The sequence below is a fragment of the Cryptococcus depauperatus genome, chromosome 2 (genome assembly GCF_001720195.1).
Source record: "Cryptococcus depauperatus CBS 7841 chromosome 2, complete sequence".
Taxonomy (NCBI): domain Eukaryota; kingdom Fungi; phylum Basidiomycota; class Tremellomycetes; order Tremellales; family Cryptococcaceae; genus Cryptococcus; species Cryptococcus depauperatus.
Genome location: NC_089469.1, coordinates 944,610 through 968,355, shown reverse-complemented (window position 1 = coordinate 968,355; position 23,746 = coordinate 944,610). Strand labels below are relative to the sequence as shown.

The 23,746-nt window shown below is 44.9% G+C and overlaps 13 protein-coding genes across 13 annotated transcripts; 8 read left to right on the top strand and 5 right to left on the bottom strand.

Annotated features, from left to right (window-relative positions):
- Positions 1-432: 432 nt before the first annotated feature.
- L203_101632 (uncharacterized protein) lies at positions 433-2,769 on the bottom strand (the record flags this gene model as incomplete). The annotated part of the gene is made up of 4 exons (XM_066211071.1): positions 433-791; positions 845-1,436; positions 1,483-2,372; positions 2,418-2,769. The coding sequence occupies 4 exons, from the start codon at positions 2,767-2,769 to the stop codon at positions 433-435; spliced, it is 2,193 nt and encodes a 730-aa protein (XP_066067168.1).
- Positions 2,770-3,849: 1,080 nt separating this feature from the next.
- On the bottom strand, positions 3,850-5,397 carry L203_101631 (uncharacterized protein; the record flags this gene model as incomplete). The annotated part of the gene is made up of 8 exons (XM_066211070.1): positions 3,850-4,119; positions 4,173-4,258; positions 4,303-4,393; positions 4,438-4,532; positions 4,581-4,939; positions 4,986-5,083; positions 5,152-5,159; positions 5,217-5,397. 8 exons carry the CDS (start codon positions 5,395-5,397, stop codon positions 3,850-3,852), a joined length of 1,188 nt encoding a protein of 395 aa, XP_066067167.1.
- Positions 5,398-5,686: 289 nt separating this feature from the next.
- On the top strand, positions 5,687-6,634 carry L203_101630 (uncharacterized protein; the record flags this gene model as incomplete). The annotated part of the gene is made up of 4 exons (XM_066211069.1): positions 5,687-5,787; positions 5,835-5,964; positions 6,017-6,215; positions 6,261-6,634. 4 exons carry the CDS (start codon positions 5,687-5,689, stop codon positions 6,632-6,634), a joined length of 804 nt encoding a protein of 267 aa, XP_066067166.1.
- A 242-nt stretch (positions 6,635-6,876) lies between these two features.
- On the bottom strand, positions 6,877-7,396 carry L203_101629 (uncharacterized protein; the record flags this gene model as incomplete). The annotated part of the gene is made up of 4 exons (XM_066211068.1): positions 6,877-6,921; positions 6,969-7,222; positions 7,273-7,306; positions 7,349-7,396. The coding sequence occupies 4 exons, from the start codon at positions 7,394-7,396 to the stop codon at positions 6,877-6,879; spliced, it is 381 nt and encodes a 126-aa protein (XP_066067165.1).
- A 348-nt stretch (positions 7,397-7,744) lies between these two features.
- On the top strand, positions 7,745-8,590 carry L203_101628 (uncharacterized protein; the record flags this gene model as incomplete). The annotated part of the gene is made up of 6 exons (XM_066211067.1): positions 7,745-7,776; positions 7,867-7,966; positions 8,069-8,255; positions 8,329-8,391; positions 8,437-8,490; positions 8,541-8,590. 6 exons carry the CDS (start codon positions 7,745-7,747, stop codon positions 8,588-8,590), a joined length of 486 nt encoding a protein of 161 aa, XP_066067164.1.
- A 336-nt stretch (positions 8,591-8,926) lies between these two features.
- On the top strand, positions 8,927-9,822 carry L203_101627 (Fe-S protein assembly co-chaperone HscB; the record flags this gene model as incomplete). Its single annotated transcript, XM_066211066.1, has 3 exons — positions 8,927-9,418; positions 9,481-9,622; positions 9,683-9,822. 3 exons carry the CDS (start codon positions 8,927-8,929, stop codon positions 9,820-9,822), a joined length of 774 nt encoding a protein of 257 aa, XP_066067163.1.
- A 402-nt stretch (positions 9,823-10,224) lies between these two features.
- L203_101626 (uncharacterized protein) lies at positions 10,225-12,592 on the bottom strand (the record flags this gene model as incomplete). The annotated part of the gene is made up of 3 exons (XM_066211065.1): positions 10,225-11,801; positions 11,853-12,374; positions 12,421-12,592. 3 exons carry the CDS (start codon positions 12,590-12,592, stop codon positions 10,225-10,227), a joined length of 2,271 nt encoding a protein of 756 aa, XP_066067162.1.
- Positions 12,593-12,638: 46 nt separating this feature from the next.
- L203_101625 (uncharacterized protein) lies at positions 12,639-13,109 on the top strand (the record flags this gene model as incomplete). Its single annotated transcript, XM_066211064.1, has 4 exons — positions 12,639-12,649; positions 12,762-12,807; positions 12,851-12,936; positions 12,983-13,109. 4 exons carry the CDS (start codon positions 12,639-12,641, stop codon positions 13,107-13,109), a joined length of 270 nt encoding a protein of 89 aa, XP_066067161.1.
- A 432-nt stretch (positions 13,110-13,541) lies between these two features.
- Positions 13,542-16,223, top strand: L203_101624 (uncharacterized protein; the record flags this gene model as incomplete). Its single annotated transcript, XM_066211063.1, has 11 exons — positions 13,542-13,690; positions 13,739-13,812; positions 13,862-13,984; positions 14,038-14,072; positions 14,119-14,181; positions 14,236-14,320; positions 14,367-14,519; positions 14,570-14,812; positions 15,156-15,554; positions 15,608-15,780; positions 15,831-16,223. The coding sequence occupies 11 exons, from the start codon at positions 13,542-13,544 to the stop codon at positions 16,221-16,223; spliced, it is 1,890 nt and encodes a 629-aa protein (XP_066067160.1).
- A 975-nt stretch (positions 16,224-17,198) lies between these two features.
- Positions 17,199-18,439, top strand: L203_101623 (acyl-CoA thioesterase II; the record flags this gene model as incomplete). The annotated part of the gene is made up of 3 exons (XM_066211062.1): positions 17,199-17,831; positions 17,878-18,039; positions 18,110-18,439. The coding sequence occupies 3 exons, from the start codon at positions 17,199-17,201 to the stop codon at positions 18,437-18,439; spliced, it is 1,125 nt and encodes a 374-aa protein (XP_066067159.1).
- Positions 18,440-18,617: 178 nt separating this feature from the next.
- Positions 18,618-19,486, top strand: L203_101622 (uncharacterized protein; the record flags this gene model as incomplete). Its single annotated transcript, XM_066211061.1, has 5 exons — positions 18,618-18,631; positions 18,678-18,813; positions 18,859-19,250; positions 19,298-19,406; positions 19,463-19,486. The coding sequence occupies 5 exons, from the start codon at positions 18,618-18,620 to the stop codon at positions 19,484-19,486; spliced, it is 675 nt and encodes a 224-aa protein (XP_066067158.1).
- Positions 19,487-19,832: 346 nt separating this feature from the next.
- Positions 19,833-21,550, top strand: L203_101621 (uncharacterized protein; the record flags this gene model as incomplete). The annotated part of the gene is made up of 12 exons (XM_066211060.1): positions 19,833-19,885; positions 20,011-20,041; positions 20,091-20,138; positions 20,191-20,301; positions 20,350-20,420; positions 20,474-20,547; positions 20,609-20,733; positions 20,779-20,796; positions 20,850-20,914; positions 20,963-21,267; positions 21,322-21,458; positions 21,509-21,550. 12 exons carry the CDS (start codon positions 19,833-19,835, stop codon positions 21,548-21,550), a joined length of 1,080 nt encoding a protein of 359 aa, XP_066067157.1.
- A 692-nt stretch (positions 21,551-22,242) lies between these two features.
- L203_101620 (uncharacterized protein) lies at positions 22,243-23,731 on the bottom strand (the record flags this gene model as incomplete). The annotated part of the gene is made up of 2 exons (XM_066211059.1): positions 22,243-23,418; positions 23,465-23,731. 2 exons carry the CDS (start codon positions 23,729-23,731, stop codon positions 22,243-22,245), a joined length of 1,443 nt encoding a protein of 480 aa, XP_066067156.1.
- Between the last annotated feature and the right edge of the window lie 15 nt (positions 23,732-23,746).

The window sequence follows — 23,746 nt, the reverse complement described above, 5'->3', positions numbered from 1 at the left end:
TAAGACTATTGCATTTACTGTTTGCTTTTCTTCTATCACCCCTTTTCTGCGAACGAAAAGAAAAAAAGACACCGTTACAACGAAAAAGATCAAGAAGTAGAACGGGTGATTAGGATAGAATGGTCCTTCACTAAGTGTTCCGAAACAATATTGACAAAGATGTAAAAGACAAGTTAAAGATGATGAAAGATAGTCAGATTCTATTGTGCTCTATGGGTAAGCGAAATTGGGCCAAAGCCAGCTTTTGAAAGAAAAAAAACAAAACCCCACATCCAGTTCCTCCACCACCGCCTGTCACTGTCTGGAGAATGACCCACACGACCTCCTAAATGCTGCGTTCCAGCGCCATACTGTCCTTCTAATGATAGTTGAATCTGCAGGCCCTGCCCATTTACTGCTTGATCATACGCCTTTTCGAAATATCGTCTCTGTTTATCCTCGCTCCATTTTTTTACCAACTTCCATTCCCGACACGGGATGGCCTTGCTCCTCTTTACCATATGTATAAGCGTTTGTCAACGTGCTGAGGGTTTCATCGCCACTGCCAGAGCTTGTACTGAGAGTTCTCCCGCCACAGGAATCATTTCCAACAGGCTCTATCAAGGATGCTCGTCGATCGAGGGAACGACGGGAAGCAACAGCGGCCCGGGATGACACAAATTGTGTTGCGTCAATGTGTTGCATAATGAGCTTGGGGTCAGAAGAGTCGGAGGCTGTGGGCGAAAAGCGCTGCTTTATATAAAGACCATCTTCGACGCGTGTAGTTTGTTTTCGCCAGAGGTAACCATAGCCTTAAAATCAAACGTTGTCAGTTCCAAAAATGGGGCATATAGCAAGCACATACCAATATTCCAAATAAAGCCAACAAATAACACAATCACGGGAATGCCAAAGGCTACAATGATGACAAAGGCAATGACAGCTCGTGGGATTGGTTTGACTCCCACGGAAGGGATAAAGGCAATTAATAGCCCAAAGGCAATCATTCTGAAAAGTGTCAAGAATGCGCCAAGCCAATCGCCCTTCTTATCTTTGTGAGGTCTGCACACAAGCAACAAGCAGAGTAAAAGAAATTCAACGACAATGTTACCGATGACTTGAGCCCAAGCGTTAGCAGGGCCAAACGCAATGAAGCCTGCACGCATAAACATAGCGAGTATGTAAGGTGCAAACCAAAACCAATGGTATTTTTGACGATATTGACGGTAATGAACACCAATAGAGTGGAAATAGCGGGAAGAAATATAGAGAGGATTGACGTCTGTCATGGTACTTGATATGCGGCGGGAGCGAAGGATAGAGAGAACAAAGGCGATTGCAAGCGGGACAAGACAGAGAAGAATGCCAACAACAGCAAAGAATACCGAAAGACCTGAATCGCGGATGTGGAATTGCCAAAACCCAAAAATGAATATTGGGAAAAATCCAATCAAGCACTAGGACTCTAGTTAGCCTGCATCATTTGATCAGACAAGGACTCACCAGTCGCAATCCGTTACCGATGCAAAAAGGCCACCATATCCCCCTCAATCTCTTAGCCCAATACAGACGAGGTCCATCCCTATCTAGCTTCTCTAACATCGTTATCATTGCATATAATATTGCGTGAAAAGCAATGAAAATCGCAATGAGCGCGAGAAAGATGAACCAAATGGTATCATACGCGTTGGCTTCAGGAATATTAAGCGTGTTTGTGTACACGGGTAAGCCGGTGTTGAGATCAGTTGTTGCATTCTGAGGAAGAGCAGATGATAGTACCGCCCTTTTGTGGACATGAGCCAGACTCGATTCGGACAATGCATGTTCTTTGAAAAACATTTTGAGAGAATCTGACGAAGAGGCAATGTCATTGATTGATGTGTAGACATTGTACGGTGAAAGCTTTCGGTTGATGTACTGTACTTCCGAATAGGCGTTAGAGTCCATCGTCCCACCCGTTTTGGCTCGCATCCTGTTAATGCTACTTTGCATGTTTGAAGAATAAAAGAGACCAAGAGCCCAGTGGAAGTTTTGAACAAAGTTGGAGTAGATGAGCGGATAGTTGAGATGCAGTAATCCTGTAGCTGCAGCAGCTTGAAAAACAAACAGAATGTCAAACCATCTATACTGGATAGGTGAAGGCGATGTGGTGGATCCAGTATGCCATAGAGCCACAAGGAAAGCTATGAACGTAAACATTGCGGTGACCCAAACAACTGCTGGCTGGTAAGTGCTCTTGCCGTTGGATAAGGTAGCTTGAAGACAAGCAGCTACCGCATTGTTTTCCGTTCGAATGAGCTCTATGCGCGCATAAGCTTCCAGGTTAGGAACTGTGAAGCCAATGGAGGGAATTTTGGAAGCGAATTGACTGGGTATGGGATATGTCCCTCGTCCTAATGATAATTAGCTCCGCCTCATATGAAACCAACATGACTAACCCGTAAAGTTGACTTGCGGTAATGGACAAATGACGCCCTCAAGTAATTCACATAGCTGTAGCGTCTGATTGAGAACTTGAATGCCAAAAGCGTTAATATACAGATTTGCAGATACATTCAGATTGCTCTCGACAGACGCCAGTGAAAAGACAAACGTGACAGAATTGTTGGATCGATGGTAGGTGACGTCAAACTCATCGACAATGACTGCCTTTGCTTCAGCGCAGTAGGTGACTGCGTCTGTGAAGAGAGTATTATCGTCCTTGCCGGCAGACACTGGCGTAGTGACGAGAGTGATGAGAGTGAGCACTGGGATCAAGAGAGATGCGAATGGTATTTTTGGTAGCTTCATGACGTTTCTGGTCAACCAACAGTGTCAGATACATGGTTATATAGATGTCCTTGAACACGTTACCTTGTACTCTTTGTTTCACGCACAATAGGTTCTTTTCAACAACGCGTTGCCCTCGTTTTGTGATGAATGCACCAGGCAGATAATCCTCTTCCATAAAATATTCCTTCTTGCTTGACTGGACGTTATAAAACAGAGACGTACAAACTGGTCCACGTAGATCGGGCGGCTCGAGATATTGATGTAGATTTATACGGTTGAGATGTATGTATGTGCTTCTTACCTCTCAACGATCTTTCTGCCGTATTTTTCCATCGTACAAGCAAGAAAGGTAGAATGAGGAAGAGAAGAGAAATTGAATAAAGATTAAGAAAGAAATTAAAAAAATGATATCTATGCTTTCAGGGATTGTGAATTTTGTTGATGAGATAATAAATTATGATGTAGTTTATAATGCGACATAAAAAAGGTTTTTTATATATCGGTTTACCTTTAGCTATATATATCAAAGTCTATAGATTACTATGCATATATACTTGTAATGCCGAGAGTGAGCATAGAAATACAATTATAAATGTAGCTTCCCGGTCAAGCACCTATCGAGATATACTATATTGTCAGATTGTTATACAGAGTACATTATATCGAGAACCAAATAGCGTCAACAGTCACAATAACAATTCAAAAAGTTACGTCCTTGCAAGCAAGCTCATAAACATCATCCACGCTTACAGTACAAGGTGTTAGCAGTCGTTTGATCATCTAGCCATTAAACAACCAATACCAGTAGAATCACAATGAGACTGAAGTATAATGGTTTCAAAAGTAACAAAGCACTTTTGTAACATTTCTTTGTGTATTGTACTCAAACCTTGATGAGGAAACGAGATACAACCCCTGTTGAAGAAAATAAACATATAATCTGAAAGAAAAAGGAGACAAGACCCCAAATAATCACGAGCTATAGGTTAGCAAGAGTAAGATGTCTGAATTTGTACTTGAGTCCTCAGGCTTTCAAGAGTTTCTCCTCGCTGCGTTTTTATCCCTATAATGAGATGAATTCTTTTCCAGCGAATCCATTTAGGCTTCCACCTCCATCTTTGCATCACCGTTGGCTTCCTTTGCGGGCTCCTCTGGCTTCCCCGGCTCTTCAGCCATCTCCACAGGCTCCTGCGTCTTCTCCTCTACTGTCTCAGCAACCTTCAGAACCTCTTCTTCCTTGTTTTCTGCATTCGCGACAGGAGTCACTTTATTATCCTCAATAGACTCTGCAACTTTTTGATCTGTTTGTTCTGCTTCTTTGGAAGCACCATTTGCAACACCTTTGCTAGCAGCGATGAAATCTTGCCACTGGACCGTTGAATCTCATGTCAGCGTATTCCTTGTAGAACCAATAGACAAACCTGGCGCATAAGTTTGCTGGCACGATCAGTGAATTTGTATTTCTCGTTGAGGGGGATGTTGGCTAGGGATTGTATTTTTTTCATAACTTGACCTCTCGTCAACAATCTGCCCACTCAAATCTGTACATACCTTTGCCAATCTTGGAATATGACAGAGCTTCTATTGTCATCCCGTCATATTCTTCAATGACCTTAAAAGTCTCGTCCCAATCGGGCATGTCCTATAACACACCATAAGCTTATATCAATCAGAAATGACTTGTACCTTTTCCGCAGGCAAAGAGTTGCTTAGAAATCCTTTTTGTAGTTTGTGTCTCCAGTCCTTGACCATTTGAGTGTCGGAATTAGCTGGCAAAGCACCTGCTTCCAAAAATGAATACTCTGCTGTAATGAGATGCACCAACTCACTATCTTCTGGCTTTGCCTTCACAGCCGTAGGTTGACTACTCGCAGCCTTGGCTTTTTTAGACTTGGGCTCTTCCTCTTTTTTAGCAGCCTTGTTCTTCTTTCCATCGTCTATTGCTCTCTTTCTCTTTCCACCTTTGGCCCGAACAGGCTCATCCTCATCATCCAATTCATCTACATTCGCCTCAGCCTCAGCTTGCTGTAGATGAAGCTCTTGTTGCTGTTCATCCCACTCAGTAGGGTCTTGAGCAGTCTTGTACGCATCTCGCAGACCGCCAGAGGCTTTCCGGTGAGGCTGGCTTAAAAAGCTATCAATATCAGAGTTGCTCAGCGGTCGGATGTCTTTTGGCTGAAGCCAGGAGCTATATACTTGGTCAGATCTGGATAAGTCGCGTGCACAAGACTTACAAGTCTCCGGCAGGAAAGAATTGGCAGCAGTGGTGATTTGTGTTTTTTCCTGGACGATTTCTCAGAACAGAAGTGGGGAGGTGTTCAGGATCAGCAACCTATCGCGTAAACTCATCAGCACAAATTGCATGGATATTTTGTAGACACGACGCGTTAGATTGCTCACCCTTGCAGCTGAATGCAAAAGTCAGCCTCATTGAAACGTTTAAAGCTTAGTTCAAGGACACTTACGCCAAGGGGGATAGCCTCTTAACCTTGCCAACACGATATCGCCAATCTGAAACTTGTGGTCTGGTGATGGCTGAGGTTGCTTAGTCTTTGACCTAGGACCGCCTTTCTTGGTAGAAGAAGGAGCTGAAGCTGAATTGTCTTGTTGTATAGCTGGAGATGATTCCGTAGGCTCTGGTGACATCTTTATTGATTAGAGAGTAAAAATAAAAATACAGGAATAAGATTAAACTAAACTAGAAATAGAAAAAAGTGATCAATAAAGAAAGTGTCATCGTATTACAGCACGCCACTTGCGGAAATTCTCGGCGATATAACCGGCCATTAGATTTTGGACAAAGCATATGGCAGGGCTTTTCTAATTCATTACAAGTGAATTAGGCGTGCGCATATGACCTTTTTATAGGCGTGCTAGATTCATCTCTTTCATCTTTATCCAGTTCCGTTTTGATTTCTTGAATTCACTCAGAACAATGCTTTCTCTATCATTCTTGCTTTTCCCCTCGTCGCTGCTTCTACCAACAACGCTTGCATTTTACGGTTCTGCGCCACTCCTTGTTTTTGGAAATGACCAGTGCGTTCTACTGCCAGTACCGTTCTATACTCACTTTGATCAAATAGATCAATCGCATTCCAGAATACAGCGTCCAATATGGCGGCCTCAAGCGTCACTGATGCAGAGTTGATGTATCCGAAAATATCAGACCTGGGCTGTGATTGGGATGCCGCAGTTGTCGTCCATGTTGACAATGTGAGAGCACCTTTGTCCTTTGTCTGAGCAAAAGCTGAGATAACCATGTCAGTTGCACAACTCGCGTCTTTCAGATCACTCAGTCCCGCGAGATGCTCATGTGTACATCCCATACCTTACTAGATCTAACAAACGGTCGTTAGATAGCGCCGTGGAAGATTGGGCGGCAACATGTAGTGCTAAGATTGTAGATGCGCTGGATCAGATTGATGGCAAGAGTCTTGTCAAACTGGACCTTGAAGAGGGCAGTTGTAAGTGGCCATTCATCAGATGGATACATGTGTTGAGAATCACAGATGTTCCCCACATTTCTTCTCTCCCTCCATCTTCCGTCCTCCTCATCACCGGCACCCATACTTCTCATAAACGCCAAAGAGGTCCGGAGCGACCATTCCCTTCCATCACTTCCCACATTTCTGCCCAAAAATCGGCAACTACCATCCCAACTTCAAGGCCTAAGCACAACAGTACCATTCCCGCGGGTGGTCCTCTCTTTGACCGGGTTCAAATCTTAACAACCCCTATCATTACAAGTTTGCTCATCAGCTTTGGCATTTTTATCCCTCTCGCGGCTTTTGGTGTGAGCGCGCTGGCTGGTATACAAGTTCCGCCCAGAATGCTGGAGATTGGAAAGGGCATGATTGTCGGTAAAGAGCGAAAAGATCAATAACTGTGCAGAGCAGATAATGTAACAGTTATCGTTCATACTTTTATATGCCAATAAGGTATACTGCTTCCTGTTGATCTATCTTTGACCTGTGCAAGATCACTTTCTCAAGAGTAAATACACATTCTCTCCGACCACCACACCAGCAAGATGCCGATAGGATCCACGAAGGGCCATAAGCAATCCTCCAAACGAGAAATAGGCAGTGCTACAAATACATCAGCTCGGCTACAGCATGGATATGCTTACGTTTGAGCGTCGCCTTGAGTCGAATCGTCAAACTTGTATATCTACTCTCTCTTTAGACCCGAACTTTAATGAATTGACAGCAGCATACCTTCCCGTACATAACATAGTCGAAATCTGCCGCCAGCCCTTGATCATCACTCCTCCAAAGCTCTCGCTTGATCCGTCTCACTTTGTCTTCGTCTTCTTCATCTTCATTCTCTAGTGCTTCTAGTTCTTGTGGGACAAGTGAGCGGGCAAGGACTAACGTAAATGTTTCAGAGGGTTGTAATGGGTAAAGTTCGTTGGCGAGGTCAAGGGTGAGATTCATGGAGAGGGAGTGAGAAGAAGCTGTTATACGAGACACTGTATAGTAATAATAAGGATTGTTTCTATTGTAGCCAATCCCTACATACCTCTATCAAACTTTTTGCCGTCCTTATCCACAGTCTATAGCTATCAGCTTGGCTTTTTAGCTGTAAATTTACTCACATCGACACTGAATCTGTCGTCAAAAATGATGTTTGATAATTCAGCCATGCTATTTAATTTTTTTTGAAAAGGTTTAGTAAAATAAATGAATTTCTTGTTGAATTTTGATAACTTTCTAATTCTTTATATTTACTTCTTCAGATTTTTAGTTTGAAAGGGTTACCACATAAAAATCAGAACGGAATCTTTTTTATATTTATATATTTTTTATTACTTCTTTCCATTTTCTCTTTTAATTTTGTAACTTTTTCATTTCATCTTTCCAAACAGGAATTCAAGTTTATCTCTTTTGAATATTCAAGGCAGACCAACAAGCATACTTTAGTCCTTGTTTAGCAAAAGCATTGAAAGATACCTAAAAAAGCCTCCTGATACTTTCAACAATCTTCTTCTATCATGTCTAGCGCTGACCACGGACGAGACCCTTGGCAAGTCTATTTTCTCTTGCTTGACGTGCTCTGGATCAGCTAGAACGCCTATATATGCTTTTCTAGGATGAATCGCTGATTTGAATTCAGTCCGTATGTAATTTTGAATGATTTTGGAGGTGCTTTTGCTATGGGTGCGATCGGTGGTGGTATCTGGCATGGTATCAAGGGAGCAAGAAATAGTCCTAGAGTGAGTAGTGTTGCGCCTCAATGCTGCTTGTGGCTGATGACCTGTCCTTACCATCTCTCTTATTGACTTTCTCTACCTACCGCAAAACACACCGCAATGTAGGGAGAAAGATGGGTCGGCTCGATGTCTGCTATCAAAGCCCGCGCTCCAGTTCTGGGAGGAAATTTTGGTGTTTGGGGTGGTCTGTTTTCAGTTTTTGATTGCACCGTCAAGGGGTACAGACAAAAAGAGGATCCGTGGAATGCCATCATATCTGGCTTTTTGACTGGTGGAAGTTTGGCTTTGAGGTGTGAGTGTTTTGACAGTTTTTTTTAGCCATGGGAGACGAGTGCTCTAGAAACTTAAGCTAATCTGTATCTTAGCTGGACCTAAATCGGCTCTTGGCTCTGCAGTAGGTTGTGGTGTCCTTCTGGGTGTTTTTGAAGGTGCGTCATTCTTCTCGCTTATGTTTTGTGCCAACTCTGTTTCAGGTGTTGGTGTTCTCATGAATAGAATGTTTGCTCAACCTATTCCCCAAATGCAATGTTCGTTTTTCGCTCCGGCGTATTGCGCTTGCTAACTGATCAACCTGTAGTACCTGAACAAGCGCCTTCGCCTGCGTCTCCTGCCATTGCTACCGCCTGATCCAATCCGCACCATAATCGCTACTGCTAAGCTGTCAAAGTTGCGTTTTCTGAAGAGAATATCACCGCAAGCTAGACCAAATGGAAGAGTTTCGTATGGCTTTTTGCTTGTATAATCATCTCTCTCTGCATGCATCATCCAAAACAGATTGTTGTCTGTCTCTTTCTAGAGTATATCTTCTGTGTATCATCTAGTATGAACATGGATAGAGCAAAGTAAGCAAAATCAACGAAAAAGTGGAGGTCAAGGATGAATGTCATCGTTCGCTGATTTTATTTTATTTTATTGTTGTTGTTTATTTTGCAACTTTTCATATATTTAAAAATCTTCAATAACATGGTTATCAGAATACCTCCTTCATTCATTTTTCATCTCTCACCTTATACTTTTTGCGCCTTGCCTCGCTCACGTCCAACAAGAGCTAGCCATACTGCGACTTTTCCCCCCGCTCCAACTCGTCCATGTCCTTCTTGCTCCAAATCTATCCCTCTCCCTCTCTCTCCATGCCCTTCCTGTGCATGTCTCATGCCTCTTCCTTCCAATCTCTCCCACCACTCTATGCTTCAGCTCTCTTCTCCTATATTGTCACCTGGCAGCCCGCCAGGGGTTTTTGACATTCCTCGAGAATTAGCCTACTTACCCGGTCATGGCTTTAGGCTGGATAAAGCTGATTTACGGTCAAGATGGCTTAAAAGACAAAGAGAGCTTCACCCGGATAAGTTCAGCGTTAGTGGTAGGGACATGGTGGAACTAGCAAGGAACTTGAGTGGTAGAGTGAATGAAGCCTATGCTGTTTTAGGCGATGAGCTGAGGAGGGCGGAATATATCGCAAGTTCAAGGTTCCCTTATCTTCAAAATCTCAAGCAAGGCTAACAGGGGAAACACCATAGCTGTCAGTACACTTGAAAGGGACAGAGGAAACAGACAAGATGGACGATCCCATACTTTTGGCTGAAATCCTAGAAGCTAGAGAAGAGCTCGAGGAGGCGACGACTCAAGAGGAGGTTGATTCAATACGGCAAATCAACTATGGTTCGTTAAATTTCTTGGTGAATGCTATATACTTGTCAGACTAAGGTGGTGGTTCCCTAGAACATGTCAAAAATTTAATCAAAAGCCTGGATGAAGCGTTTTCTGAGGAGCCACCCGACCTTGATCAAGCCAAAATCCTTGCCGTACAGTTGAGATATTGGATGGGATTACAAAAAACTGCAAGGGAAAGATCCTTCTAGTCCTTTTGAGGCTTTGTCGCTCGTCAAGAGGCTGGCAGTATGGTCAAGAGCCAAAGGCGTAAACATATCCAAAGTAGTTATAAAGATGCTGCTTTACCAAGGACTACAAGACTAACCCTGTGTTGACGTGTATGGTCGTGTTTGAATGCAATGAGCTTCAATGGTGCTATATGTGTTGTCAGCTAAGTCAATTTTAATAAGCATCAGATCGATTTTCTTTTACTGTTGACGTTATCTTATTCAAAAATGTCAGATTGATCTCGATTTGACTGCGTCATGTCCTGCGAGAGACTCAAGTGTGTTTGTTGAGATTGTAGATGTCCATCTGAGCCTTTGGACATGGAATGACTGAGCAGCGGCTAATGCCTTCTTATATCCATAGCTCAAGATTACATGTATGCATTACCCCCTGTCTGTACCGCCACCATTGGCAGCTGTAAACATTTTGGATGTCCCAGCTAATCCACTGGGCCAACCATTGTCCCCTCCTCCAGCCGCCCATTTCTTACCCCAGCCGCTCCATCCCTTAGCCAGTGCCAAAGCCTTCTTTTCAACTTCTGTAGGTGCGAAAGGACCAGGAATAAGAGGAGGAGTAGTACTATGCTGAGGGTGACCGTCAGAAGGGAGAGATGGCGAAGCGGTGGGAAGAGGTAGACGTGTTGTAGACACAGATCCACTGGAGTGCTTGATGCGATGACTAGAAAAAGGTCGCTGTTCCACTGAGGTTGGACGAGATGAATCGCTGCCTGATGACGCGGAATCATCATCCCCAGTAGGCGGTAATTCCCCTTCTTCCAAAGACGAAAGAAGACCTTGAGGGAGAAGAACAACACTAGAAGATGTAGAGAAACCGCTAGGGGACCAATGATCGTGCCCATAAGCACTCGCTTCATTGTCATTAAGTTGGTGAACCTGACTTGCCCTTCTACTCGTGGACGCACTCGTTGTTCCGGGTCCAAAGTCTTCAAAACTAACTGCATTTGTATACGGTCTAAGCGACTGCAAGTCCCTGGCTGAGTCGTTTGCTGAATGATTATTTGAGCGGTGTCCGAAACCATTGACGGCGAGCGAAGTCGGCTTAGCAGTATAGTCATATCCAAGATGAGGAATGCCTTCGGCGATGACCGCAGCAGCTTGCGATCCATTAGCAGGAAAGTTTCCGGCAGGTAGCTGTTGATATCCTTGAACATATCCACCTTCTTGAGCTGCTACCTCATATGCTGCTGCCATCATCATCATCTCCTCTTCGGGTGCGATATTTCTTGCAGTTTTTCCAGCTTCCAAAACTGCTTTGAGTTTTTCCTCTGCCTCTCTAACTTTAGCTTCAAAAGTCTTATTGTTATCTTCAACTATTGTGATTTCTGCCTCTATATCCTTCAGTTCTGTTTTTTTCTGTTCAAGCTCTCGCCTAATATCCACAACATGCTGTTTTCCTTCCTCTTGCAATACTTTTACATCGGCCTCACTATTTTTAATTTGAATCCTCGTATCCTTGATAGATCTTTCAGCAATCCGAATCTTGGACGTTAGCCCATCTTTTACACTCTCTACTCCACGAAGCTTCTTCTCGGCATCGCGACGAGCACTCTCCGCCTGACGTTTCTGTTCTTCCAAGCTCCTCGTCCTTGTTTTAAGCTCTTGCCTCTCTGCATCATCTTCTTTTCTCCTTATTCGTAAATCGTCAAGAGTAGACTGAAGGTGTACATGAGCTTCACGAACAAATTGTTCGTGTGTATCGAACTGGTTTTGAAGATCGTTGACAACACTTTGGACAGAAGTAAGCTCCGCTTTGAGTGTGCTGAGAATTGGAGAAGGAACATCGGGTGTCGGCACGGGCGATGACAAGATATTGGCCAATGAAGGGCGACGCGATCCGGGAGAGGAAGGAGTAGAGGCATGAAGCGGCAATGATTCCAAATTAGAAATAGAGTCAGATTTGCGGAGGTGTCGCGTAGTGCTCGAAGATAACGATGCTTTGGCTAACAAAGGTGATGTTGGTGGAGTTCTAAAAGGACGGAAAAGCAACATACGATTCAAAGTTGTTGTAGGCTCCTTCTCAGAATCGACTTGACGGACCTCAAACACTCCCGGCCTGTCCACTGTCCTCTTTCTTCCTTTTTCCCGGTTCATCGTCAATACATCCCATGCCCATTCTAGTTGTAGGGGTATTAACATGACTTCTGTCCAGCTTCCCCAAGTACCCAACCATAGAAGATGCCTTTCTTTTACAGCGATGTTCTTTTTAACATGCCGGCTATCTGAAAGATATGCTGGTGACTGTAATGGTGGAGTGATAGCTACTGAAAGAATGACAAATGACCGATAAAACAGGGTTGGTGTCCGTAGCGAAATGGCAACGCGGTTCGCAAAACGTAATGGTGATATAGAAGGTGGCATGGAGGTCTCTCCAGAAGTAGGTAGTGGGCTCTTCTTCTCGGAATGCTCATCATTCGCTTCATCTTCTGAGCGCCGAAAATCTGCCATGGCGCTGCGAAAAGACAGCTCAGTAAGATGAGAGCGAAAGGAGCTGTCGGAAGGATTTGTCATGACAGCTGCGCATCATAAGCAGATGTCCTCCTACCGTCGCACTGCGCTCACCTCCAAAAAGCAGAAAGACAAAGACAAGAACCCAAACGGAAATACCTCTCCAATTACCCAAGTGACTCTGGAGCGCCGTTGACCACGCTTGTGTCTGGTGCTCCTGGCCTGCCACATAGCGAACCGTAAAGAAGGCGTCCCTCGAGCGCTCCAAAAGTGAGCCGAGGGACATTTTTGACCGTGAGAACGAGCAATAAAAGATAAGGATTAATAAAGTGATGCTGACGTTGTGAATTGTTTTGTGATTTTTTTAAGAAATACAAATAGAAATAGGAGCAAATTGAGGTGCCACATTGACCAAATTCCCGCTAACCCCGTTCATTCTATATCTATACTTTTAGACGAACTTGGGGTTATAAATACAAAACATCAATCACTTTCTTAAATGTAGGTTTTACCTTCAATGCAGTAATTACTTACATGCGATTAGATGCCAGGTCCACTCTACCGTGATCCATGGGCTTCTCGGGAAGCTTGGAGGAAGTCTCCCATCTTTAGCAACAGGGCCATGTTTAGGTATGTAAAAGTGAAGCATTCCTATTCAAGTTCCAACACTATATAGAAACATGCTTCCAGGCTTCGGTACAGCCATTGTTCTCTTCACCGCATATGTTGTGTACGACGACTTCTTTGCCAACAAACCAGCACATGGACACGATTCGCATGATCACGGAAAAGAGCATCATTAAATGATTACTGTAGGAGTACTAGAATGTAACACTATAATGCCTAGAAGCTGGAACACTGCAATAAGAGGCAACGAAAAATGATAAGCTACAGGAGCTCATTGTCAAAGAGGTGCAGTCAAAGTCTAGCATGGAAGTGTATATTATCGGATCATCAAGCAGAGATGGAAGGTGTTTGGCATGGATGTCGGCTTCGCCTTTTGTCCGTCCGCACTTTGGATGTGTTTAGCCAAGAAATTCCTCGCTTGGTCTGCAACAACCACTTTGATTCAGAATACAAGATGTAATAATAATTTGGGAATATCTTTTGGTCATTTCTGCTTTTGACGTCACGACTTTTTTATCCCACCTTTATTTACTTTTACAATCCATTTCGACTTTTTTGTTTTGTTTTGTCCACTCGCTATGTTATTACATTCCATTCTACCAACGTTCATGTTCGGATCAGTCTACGCTCAACAATTTATACCAAGAGTATTGGTATACACTGCCACGGCAGGGTATCGACATGATTCTATCCCAACTGCTATTGACGTTCTAGAGAAGAATCAAGCGAAATATGGAATAGAATTTGTTTTCACAGAGTGAGAAGCCATAGATCATCATTCGGCGTTCATGCTGAGACAAAGAAGAGACAAGAAACAATTTATCAAGGAAACGCTCAACGGATTTGATGGAGTTATGTTTGTGTCCAACTCCGATGAGGGTCAGTCTTGTCTCGGTTTCAAAACTATCTCGCTCTAACGCAACTATAGTGCTCGACCAATTTGGCCAAGAGGCTTTAAAAGCATTTTTCCAGTCTGGAGGAGTATACACAGGCGTACATGCTGCCTCGGCATGCTTATTTAATGACAATAACTACCAACAAGCCGTAGGAGGTGTGTCTATCAATATGGGCTGTTTTCATGGCTTTTGTTAAAACATTGACTAGCATTTTTTGACTACCATCCACCATTACAATCTGCCGTAGGTTGTTGGTAGAGTAAGAGAACGAGTGCTAATAAACTTTTAGACTTTTGAGAGATTGAATGAAACTCACCCAGCCGTGGCCAACATCCCTGACAAATGGACGTTTGTGAGTTATTTCAACAGACACTTCAATCAAATTGCCAGCTAACAATAGGATTAGTATGAAGAAGTCTACTACTTTCGATCCAATCCCAGAGATAATGGTGCTGTAGTTTTACTGACAGTGGACGAGTCGAGTTACACCAGTACGTCTCTCTCAAGTTGGCCTGTAAAAAGCACTTATTTTCAAAGACAACGGGTCGTCTACGGGTAATTATCCTCCAATGGGAGACCCTCATCCCATCGCTTGGTATATTGAATCTCCTCAATCGGCCCAACCTTTACTTCCAAATGTGCCCAAAGCGGGACGGTCCTTTTATACCTCGTTAGGTCACTTGAATTCTAGTATGTGCCAGCTTCTTTTGCACAAAGCCACACTGAAAATTTTTATATAGCATGGCAAAACGATATTTTTATTGAGCACATCATGGAGGGTCTCAAATGGGCTTTGGACGGTGCTTCTACAAGAGCGTATGGTGTTGGTATACTCGGCAATAGTACCGCAACTCTTACTAGCGCAAACAGTGCCACTGGGAGAGTTTCTTCTACAACCCAAGCTGGGACAGGTACTTCAAAATCATCAGATGCTCCAGCGACTGCTAGTTCAAAAGCAAGCGGGGCTGGAGGATTGGACATGGGTATGTGGCTTGTGGGAGCCTTTTTGATTGTAGGGCTTTTATTGTAACATTCAACGCTGTCAGTTGTAACCAAACCATTGGAAATCTTACATGATACTTTTTGACGTTTTTGTTAAATGCATCGTTATTCTGAAATCTATAGCCAAAATGGAGGTGCTCCTTGTGGAATTTTCCGCGAGATATTTTCTTGACTTTATCCCATCTTTTCCAGCTTTCTTTGCATTTATCTTTCTTTTTTTACATTCTTTAATACAACCCAACTTTTACGATATGTTTCGGATTCCACGTCTGACAGCTCTTCCAAGAGCTTCTAGGCGTATGCATACTGACGGCCGTCAAATAGATCATAACGGCCCATCCACTCCTCTTCCACATCACCATCCTCCGCCTGACCCTTCTATTTTGCCCAAATACCACGTTGATACTGTCACAGTTCAGCCTACAGCCCCTCAAGTCAACACAGTTTTACAAAGGTTCACCAAGAAGGGAAAACCCATGTTCAACCGTCCTGCGCGAACAGTCCCGGTCACTTTGCCAAACGGTGATCTCGAACCTCCCAAGTATCCTCCACCTGAAGAGTATTTCCAAACGCTGGAAGAGAAAAGAAGTGACCCGCATCCGCTTTGGCAGTTTTTCCATTTGCCTGTAGGAGTGCAGGGTAGTGTCAAGAGTGATTCGGTGTATCCTCAGGATTTTGGAAGTCTAGAGACACTTTCAGCAGGTGATGGAAACCTACATAGCGGTGAGCCGAGACTTTATTCGTACAAAAAATTCGAGTGCTCACTCTTAAACTAGGTCGGGCATGGACAGCGGCAGAACTGAGGCAAAAATCATTTAGGGATTTGCACACGTTGTGGTATATCCTTTTGCGTGAGCGAAATGTGCTCGTAACGCAAGGAGAAGAAAGACGACGTTTAGGTGTCGGATCGAGAGTGGATGGTATTTTGCATGCCAAGCGCGCATTCAGAGTAGGTCGTCACATTTTTTGGCTTGATTGGTTGCTGAGCAGATACGATAGTGCCGAAAATCCATGGCAAGAATCAAATACGTTTTAAACGAACGTCGACTTGGTCTTATTGCCGCTGCTGGACCCCAATTAGCATACACCCCTGAAGGATCCGAGGATTTGAAACCTATTCCTATGGCACACATTCCTTGGTCTTCATCAAACACTTCTGACCCTGCTGGCGCGACTGCTGCCATCCGAGGTGTACCCCCCAATTCCAAAAGAGTCAACCAGTTTCTTAGAGCTCAGGACTCCTCTCCAGCCAAAGAAGAGTCATTCGTAGAGGACGAAGAAGTTGCGAAAGAAGAAGTTGAAGCTAGAGATGAAGGCTTTGGAGGCGGAAAGGAGGCGGAACATTTTACCAAAGAGGTGAATGTGATAGATGGTAAAGTGGAAAAGGTGTAAAGGTGTGGATGCACTTTTTTACCCATCAAGTTGCTTTGAATTCAGGTTTGCCCTCTGGAGCTGACTATTCTAGACGTATCCAGCAAAAAAAAAAATCACGAAGATATACAGAATTCTTTCCAGTTGACCAAGGACGCAGTACAAGGGCCTACAACCGCCGTTGGAAACACAAAGCTGGATCAATTCTGGAACAGATGTAACCCAACCTGATTGCGTTTACTTGCGTAGTCCGAATACTCCTCGAGCTCAAGGTGTTCGGCTATCCGGACTCAGGCCACCAACAGTACAAAGCTTTTACAATACCTGCTTTACCCGAATGCGTCTCTGTAATCCGTAAATTTTGAATGACTCCATTAAACCATCTCAATCTCCAAGACGTAGGTTCGCCTGATTAGCTGGTCTTTGCCTTTAGTCGATACCAAAGACATTGTCCTCTGCTTCCCGCTGTCCACCATGATTTCTTGGTTGTTGTTTGGTAGAATTGACTAGGTATATCCCGAGGTTGTCTGGAGACATCTCCCTGTCTATAATTGTGGTATCGTTTGAAAGACATTGGACGCAAGTCAGCTCTACATGTTATATCTGTCCAAAGTCAAGGGTAGAATATCTAGAAAAGCTTCATCACATACACTCCCCGCTTCATCTACCCGTATTAATGCGATGGACGCTTGTAAAGGGCCAAATCAACGATATAAACCAGCCTGGTTCGTTCATACTACTAACCATTATAAGCTTGCATACCGAGCTACTGCTTTACCCTTACCAAAAACTATTATCCTAATGACACAATTCGAGATTAAATATATCCGACTAAACAACATTCTGCCGAAATATTACAGGGAAAGTCTTGATGTCGGGTATCTTAAACTCCTATTTTTGCCGCACATTACCATTTATCTATATGTATCATTTCCTGTCGTTGGTACAGTGAATCTTTGCTCAGCAAAGGACAAAACACTTCACCAGCTAATTCCTATGCCATCCATACCAAATTCCAACATGTCTTTGACCAAGCAGATTGGTGTGTTTCTTCATCCATCCAAGCCAGCAACCTTCATCCCTCATGACAGTTGGATGCCTACAGGCGCCAGAGGACTGTATGGCGGACTCATCGTATCCCAATCCTTACTGTCCTCACTCGGGACTGTCCCAGAGGGCTTCACGCTGCAAAGCGCCCACTGCTACTTCTTGAACCGAGCAACTTTGGAGGGTGGAATCGAGTATGAGGTAGAAGACTTGGCGGTGGGCAGGACGTTTATTCGAAAACTGGTCAAGGGAAAGCAGAACGGAAAGCTCTTCTTCATTATCATGACCAGCTATGAGCTCAGGCGAAAACAACACGAGCCGCCGTCCAACTTCCCAATCGACAGCGATAGGGATCGTACCAGAGTTTCAAACAGCTTGACGGCTGCAAGCCAGCCATGGGACGAAGATTCCTCTGGTGCCAACGGCCGCTACTCGCAAGTGAAAACCCGATTCCAAGTTCCCTTTCCGCAAAACTTACTGCCATGGGACAAGTGCGAGGATAACAACGTCTTTCTGAGAAAGCTCCTCCAAGAGAAAACCAAGGAGGAGCTAGGATGGAAGTGGAGATGGTTCTCCACCTGGGTCAGTGTCGTTCCATCGTAACGGAGAGGGCTGACACCAAGTCCAGAGCAGCACAGACGGCATGCCATCTAGCACTGCAGTAGCCAGAAAAGTCACAGGCGTCTCATCCTCACCACAATACTATCTCGACGGGCTGCCCACCACCCGGATGGTCTGGCACCATCCTCGCATAGAGACCGAAGAGGTCCTCAACGAGGAGACGTACAAGGTAAGCTCACCTGCCCAAACGCCGACTGATTTTGCGCCAGGCTATGCTGGCGTATGTGACCGATTTTCAGTTTGTCGGTACAGCTGCTCGCTCTGTGGGACTGAATGCTTCTTCTGAGCCACAGCTGGGTATGATTGCCTCACTCGACCACACCATTCACTTTTATCCTTTTCCTCAAGGCTTGGACTACAGAAAACCAGTACTCCATGTAATGGAGAGCCAGGTGGCAGACACCAAGAGCGAGCGGGCTGTCTGTCGAGGTCGAGTCTACAGTTCGGATGGGCATTTACTAGCCGTCACCAGCCAGGAAGGGCTGTTTAGAGCTCGAAGAGTTGGTGAGACGAAGAACGGATGTATAGAGTCTGGCTTGGACGAGGAGGATCTTCTGGCGAAATTATAGGAATATCTTGTACATGTTTTGGTTTGGAAAAGTCTTAATATGTTAAGATTGTAAAAAAAGCCACATAGAAATAAATAATCCCGTTTTGTGAGAATAGACGCGTTTTATAATATTTGTTTTTGTTTTGTATTTTATTTCTTCTTCTTGCTTTTATTTTTTCGGTTTAGATATTTTCGATATGGAAACAAAACTGTATGTGCTGTCGAGCAGTCGGATGGTGGTGCTGACTCGACAGCAGCCATAAACTCAAGGTCACTGAGCTTAAGGAATTGCTCGCCAAGCATAATCTTTCCCAGACTGGAAAGAAGGATGACCTTGTCAAGAGATTGGTTGACCATAACGTCTCGGTAGGAGACGAGTCTCAAGAAGAGATTGTGAGTTGACAGGACGTTTTCGTGCTCTGACTGATGAGGTACAAGGCAGAAACTGGTACGCTTGTTGATGAGGCGAATTCATCTGTCACAGAGATGGCCGGTACAGCCATCTCTGAGAACGCGCCTGCAGTGGCCCTACCGTCTACGGAATCTGCCAAACCTACAGCTGGCGACGTGACTGAGCTCGATCCTGAAGAGAAGGCGAAGAAAGCCCGGGCAGAACGTTTTGGCGTGCCGTTCATTGCCAAATCCAAGGCAAACGCCGTAGCCAATGATCCATCAGTTGTAAAGATTGCAAAGGAAAAGCCTGCGACAGTTGATAAGAGCTCTCTTGGATTGAGCGAGGATGTGCTTGCCAAACGTGCAGCCAAATTTGGCTTGTCAGAAAAGAAGCCAGAAGAAAAGAAACCGCAATCAAAGCCGGAAACGATTGATCCGTCAGTAATGCTTAAATGTTAAATACAATGGCTCATCTTTGAAGCAGGGAACTGGCAGCAAAGATTGCTATCGAAGAGGAAAAAAAGAGGAAAAGGGCAGAAAAGTTTGGCCTGAGTAAACCTTTGGCAGAGACACCCAATGGGTCTACCGAGCCGGTAAGCACTCTCAATAGTCAGCCATGACGTATATTCACAGTAGCTGTACTTGTTAGGATACGAAAAGAGCAAAAACATAGGTGAGTCGTTCATCATCCAGGGACTATATAACACACAGTTTGTCAAGTGCAATGGAATCTTGGAGACTGGAATACTCAATGCGGATGGCAATAATTATAAATATACTGTATTGTGTGCATTGAGGGGTTATATGAAGTGGGCAAGAGATGCATCCAACGTCTGTGGCTGCTTTGTTTGCTAGACGTATCCACTTTTATGCAAGCCCTGGATGAGTATAATGTATTCACCGCTTCCTTTCAACAGTCGCAGGGGACTTGTGTCAATAGATCTATTCATCATGTTGTCTATTTAAATCTTTGTTGAATTCTACATTATTACATCTATTTTTTAAAATTCTTTTTCATTATGCCTGCTCAAACTGTCCCCTGCCAGTACAAGACTGGAAAGACTTTGGGAAGGTAAGTCAGCTTGGCGATAGATATTTGGTTGCTGAACTCTGTACTTGACAGTGGAACGTAGTAAGTTGGCTATACTTTGGGCCATCTAGAGTGAAATGTTAAGGATGTTCTGACATGGCTATAAGCGCTGTCGTAAAAGAGTGTGTTCATATCACTGCAAGTATTCGTTTATTTGTCAAATCTTATGTACTGACTTGGTCTCTAGACTGGACAATACTATGCCTGCAAAGTCCTCAACAAGAAGTTTTTAATGGTACAATCTTATCATGATCTTCCGCGCCGCGTTGACTAAGCGGATGTGACAGGGGCGTGAGCATATGGTGCGCAATGAGATCGCTGTCCTCAAGCGTGTGTCTGCTGGCCACAAAAACATTGTTCAATTGCACGACTTTTTTGAGACTACCCACAACCTCTATGTGTGTTGGGATTATTATGAGATGTATCTATCAGCTAATGGCTTGTAGCTTGTGTTTGACTTGTGTACAGGTGGAGAGTTGTTTGACAGGATTTGTGCCCGGGGGAGTTACTTTGAGAAGCAAGTGAATGTCTTTTAGATCTAGAGACAGCCTGACATAACTGTCATTCTAGGGATGCTGCCAACATTGTGCGAACAGTGACTTCAGCAGTCAAGTACCTTCATGACCAGGGCATCGTTCATCGAGGTTTGTCTCAGTTCCTTGGCTTGAGCATAAACAAACATAGAGCTGACCACAATGTTGACAGACTTGAAACCTGAAAATATCCTGTTCAGATCCAAGGCAGAGGATGCGGATCTCATGTTGGCTGATTTTGGGCTGTCGAAAGTTTTGGATGAGGACAAGTTTGCGATTTTGACAACTACTTGTGGTGTATGTATAATTAGTAGGATGATGAGTTAACTGATGAATACATAGACTCCGGGATATATGGCTGTACGAATTTTATAAGCTGGAGGGAGCATAGACAACAACTAACAACGCTGTAGCCAGAGATCTTTAAAAAATCTGGTCATGGCAAGCCTGTTGACATTTGGGCTATTGGTGTCATCACGTATCTCGTCTTTTAAACATTTTTTCCATACGGCACTGACTATTATAGCTATTTCCTTCTCTGCGGCTACACACCTTTTGACCGCGAATCTCAATATGAGGAAATGCAGGCAATTTGTAATGGCGACTATCGCTTTGAGCCAGCTGAGTATTGGCAAGGGGTCTCTGATGCCGCTCGTCAATTCGTTCGTGACTGCTTGACCATTGATCCTATCAATCGACCCACTGCCAATGAATTATTGCAACACGCTTGGCTTAAGGTTGATGAAACTGACAAGGGTGATACCAGAGTGGTTGATAAGGGCGTTGACTTGTTGCCCAGCGTCAAAGCTGCATTTGATGCGAAAAAAACTTGTAAGTTTGATCGTGACAAGGATTGGTAGCTGCGTTAGCTAACAAAGACCCTAGTCCGCAAGGCCGTATGGGGCATGATGGCAGTGCACAGGATGCAAGAAAATCACAGTTCTGCTATCCAAAGCCAGACTGAGGCAGAAAGTGAAAAACTCAAACAAGAAGTTGAGGCGTACAAACAAGAAGCTGCAAAGGTTTGCCAATCTCATCAGCAGCAGTGTACTTGAGCTTATGAGTGACATAGGAGGATGTGAATGATGGAGTCCAACCTGCACCTTCTGACTAAACTCGAGGTTGAGGCGGAAAGAGTCTGTTTTTATCGTTGAAACTGTTACAGGAGTCACCTATACGCGATATAATGCCTCCAATACTAACATTGGACGACTAAAATATCCTTGGGAAGATTCGACGTCTTTTGATTTCTTTTGTCTATTTTCTCTACAATTTATATGCCCTTTTGGTTTCAGAGTTGTCATGGATACGCGAAGATATACTATACATGCATTATACCATACTATCCTGGTTGTTGTGCCATCGAATGCCAATCCGCTGTCATAACCCTCGATTATGACATGAATATAGTGTCATGAATTAAATACCAGGAATTATATAACATGCATTGAACCAAAAAGGTCACCATGATGCAAGCAATTGCATCATTATTTGTTGGCTATATCCTCTGTTAGACCCAGAGTCTAACATATAGGTAATAATCATAATGCAACTCCAATTGCATTATGGTGACCTTTTGATTTAGAATTTGGATTTTAATGATTGGTATTTATCCATGACACCCACACTCATGTGCTGTCGACTAACTATAGCATGTCAATATACGAACTGATGCCTACTAGAGATACGGTATTGATGTTGTCTGATAGAGTGCGCCTAGAAAATTACAAGAAAGCTATCAAACTATCACCAACGACCCAGATACATTTGCCATTCCACACAATCTCATTCACCACACCAAGACACTCAAAGCTCCCACGCTCGTTTCGTTCCGTCACTCATGACACCTCCACTTGGTGGTCCACTGTCCCGAGGACCTGATGGTGCTTTCCATTCGTAACGCCTAAACGTTTCTTGTGCATGCCCAGTACTGGGCGAGGGATAGTACCCGGGCTGTACAGGATAATCTTGAGAGTTAGCAGCAGGATAAGCCGCCGACTGTGGTGTACGGTAACCCGGGTTGGGCGAAGGTGTACGACGGGAATAGGCCGGCGGGCCAGTCCGCGGATAGTAGGGTTGAGAGGTGGGAGGCAAGTAGGATTGCGCCGAAGCCGGCGGATAAGTTTGATGGGCAGACAAAGGCCGAGCAGAGGCCTGTGGATACAACGCCTGTCCAGACGAACGGTCATAGAGCGACTGGGGAGGCTCAACGCCGGCCGCAATCGACGAAAAGCCAGGCAAGGTCCCGGGACCGGAGATGGGAGCTGGCGTGATCGGGGTGGGCGGAGCGGGTTGAGAAGCGCGACGGAAGGAGGCAGTGTCCTCTGGATTCGCTGCTCGAGGGATAGCGAGGAAGGATACGACCAAGTACACCTTGTTCAAAGACGGAAATTGCCACAGACTTGCACCCAACCCTCCGCCGATGTGCAACCGGACGTTGAACGGACTGAACAGCGCGTCCGCATGGAGTACCCGGACATTTTTGTTTGGGTATGGCTCCCTCATACCTTCTGCTGGCGACAGCAACTCCAGCTCCGTCCTCTGCGTGACAGCCGCCTGGGTCACCTCGGTCGATGTCAACGGAGCGTCAACGTACGGGACGGAGAGCAATCTGCTTCTCTCCATATCGACGAGATGCCTGTCTTGAGGGTGTATCCAATCCAGCAAATTCAGATTGACAAATTCATTCGGATGGTACCCAATCAGATGAAAGCAGGTCGGTGTCGCCCGCAAGATTTTGAAGTCGGTCGTCGTGAACAGCGTAAACGGTTGCACAAACGCATCCGGATACGACCCTTCCAACCTACTTGCCCTCAGCGGCGAGACACGCTCGCCAAGCGGCACATCCACCGCCGTCACATACGGCTGGTCGTACACCGACGGCCCTCGCCATTTGCCTACACCGCTGGCATCCGGTGCCGGCCGCATCCGAACATACGGCTCTCCCAACGCCGGCCTCGGCACCTTGGGTCTTCCTCGCTTCTTATGCTACGCTCGTCAGCACCGTTTCCTCCATGGCACCACTCACCGGCACATCCGCACACTGGTCTTCCTTGCCCATATTGACGCACCGCTTACACGGCCGTGCCACATCACAGGCCAAATGGGCCTTTTTGCAAGGCGCGCACGCCGATGACACGTTTGCCTTGCCGCCGACCCGCCGAATCGCTGGCACCTCTTTTGTCTCATACTCCATCTGGGCCACCGTCGACGGCCCTGGGTCGCCTCCGAGAATCGCGCGTGAACCTGGACCGTTGAGATACGGTTGACGACTTGCCGAGCTGTCGTATTCCATCCTGCCTTGGGGATG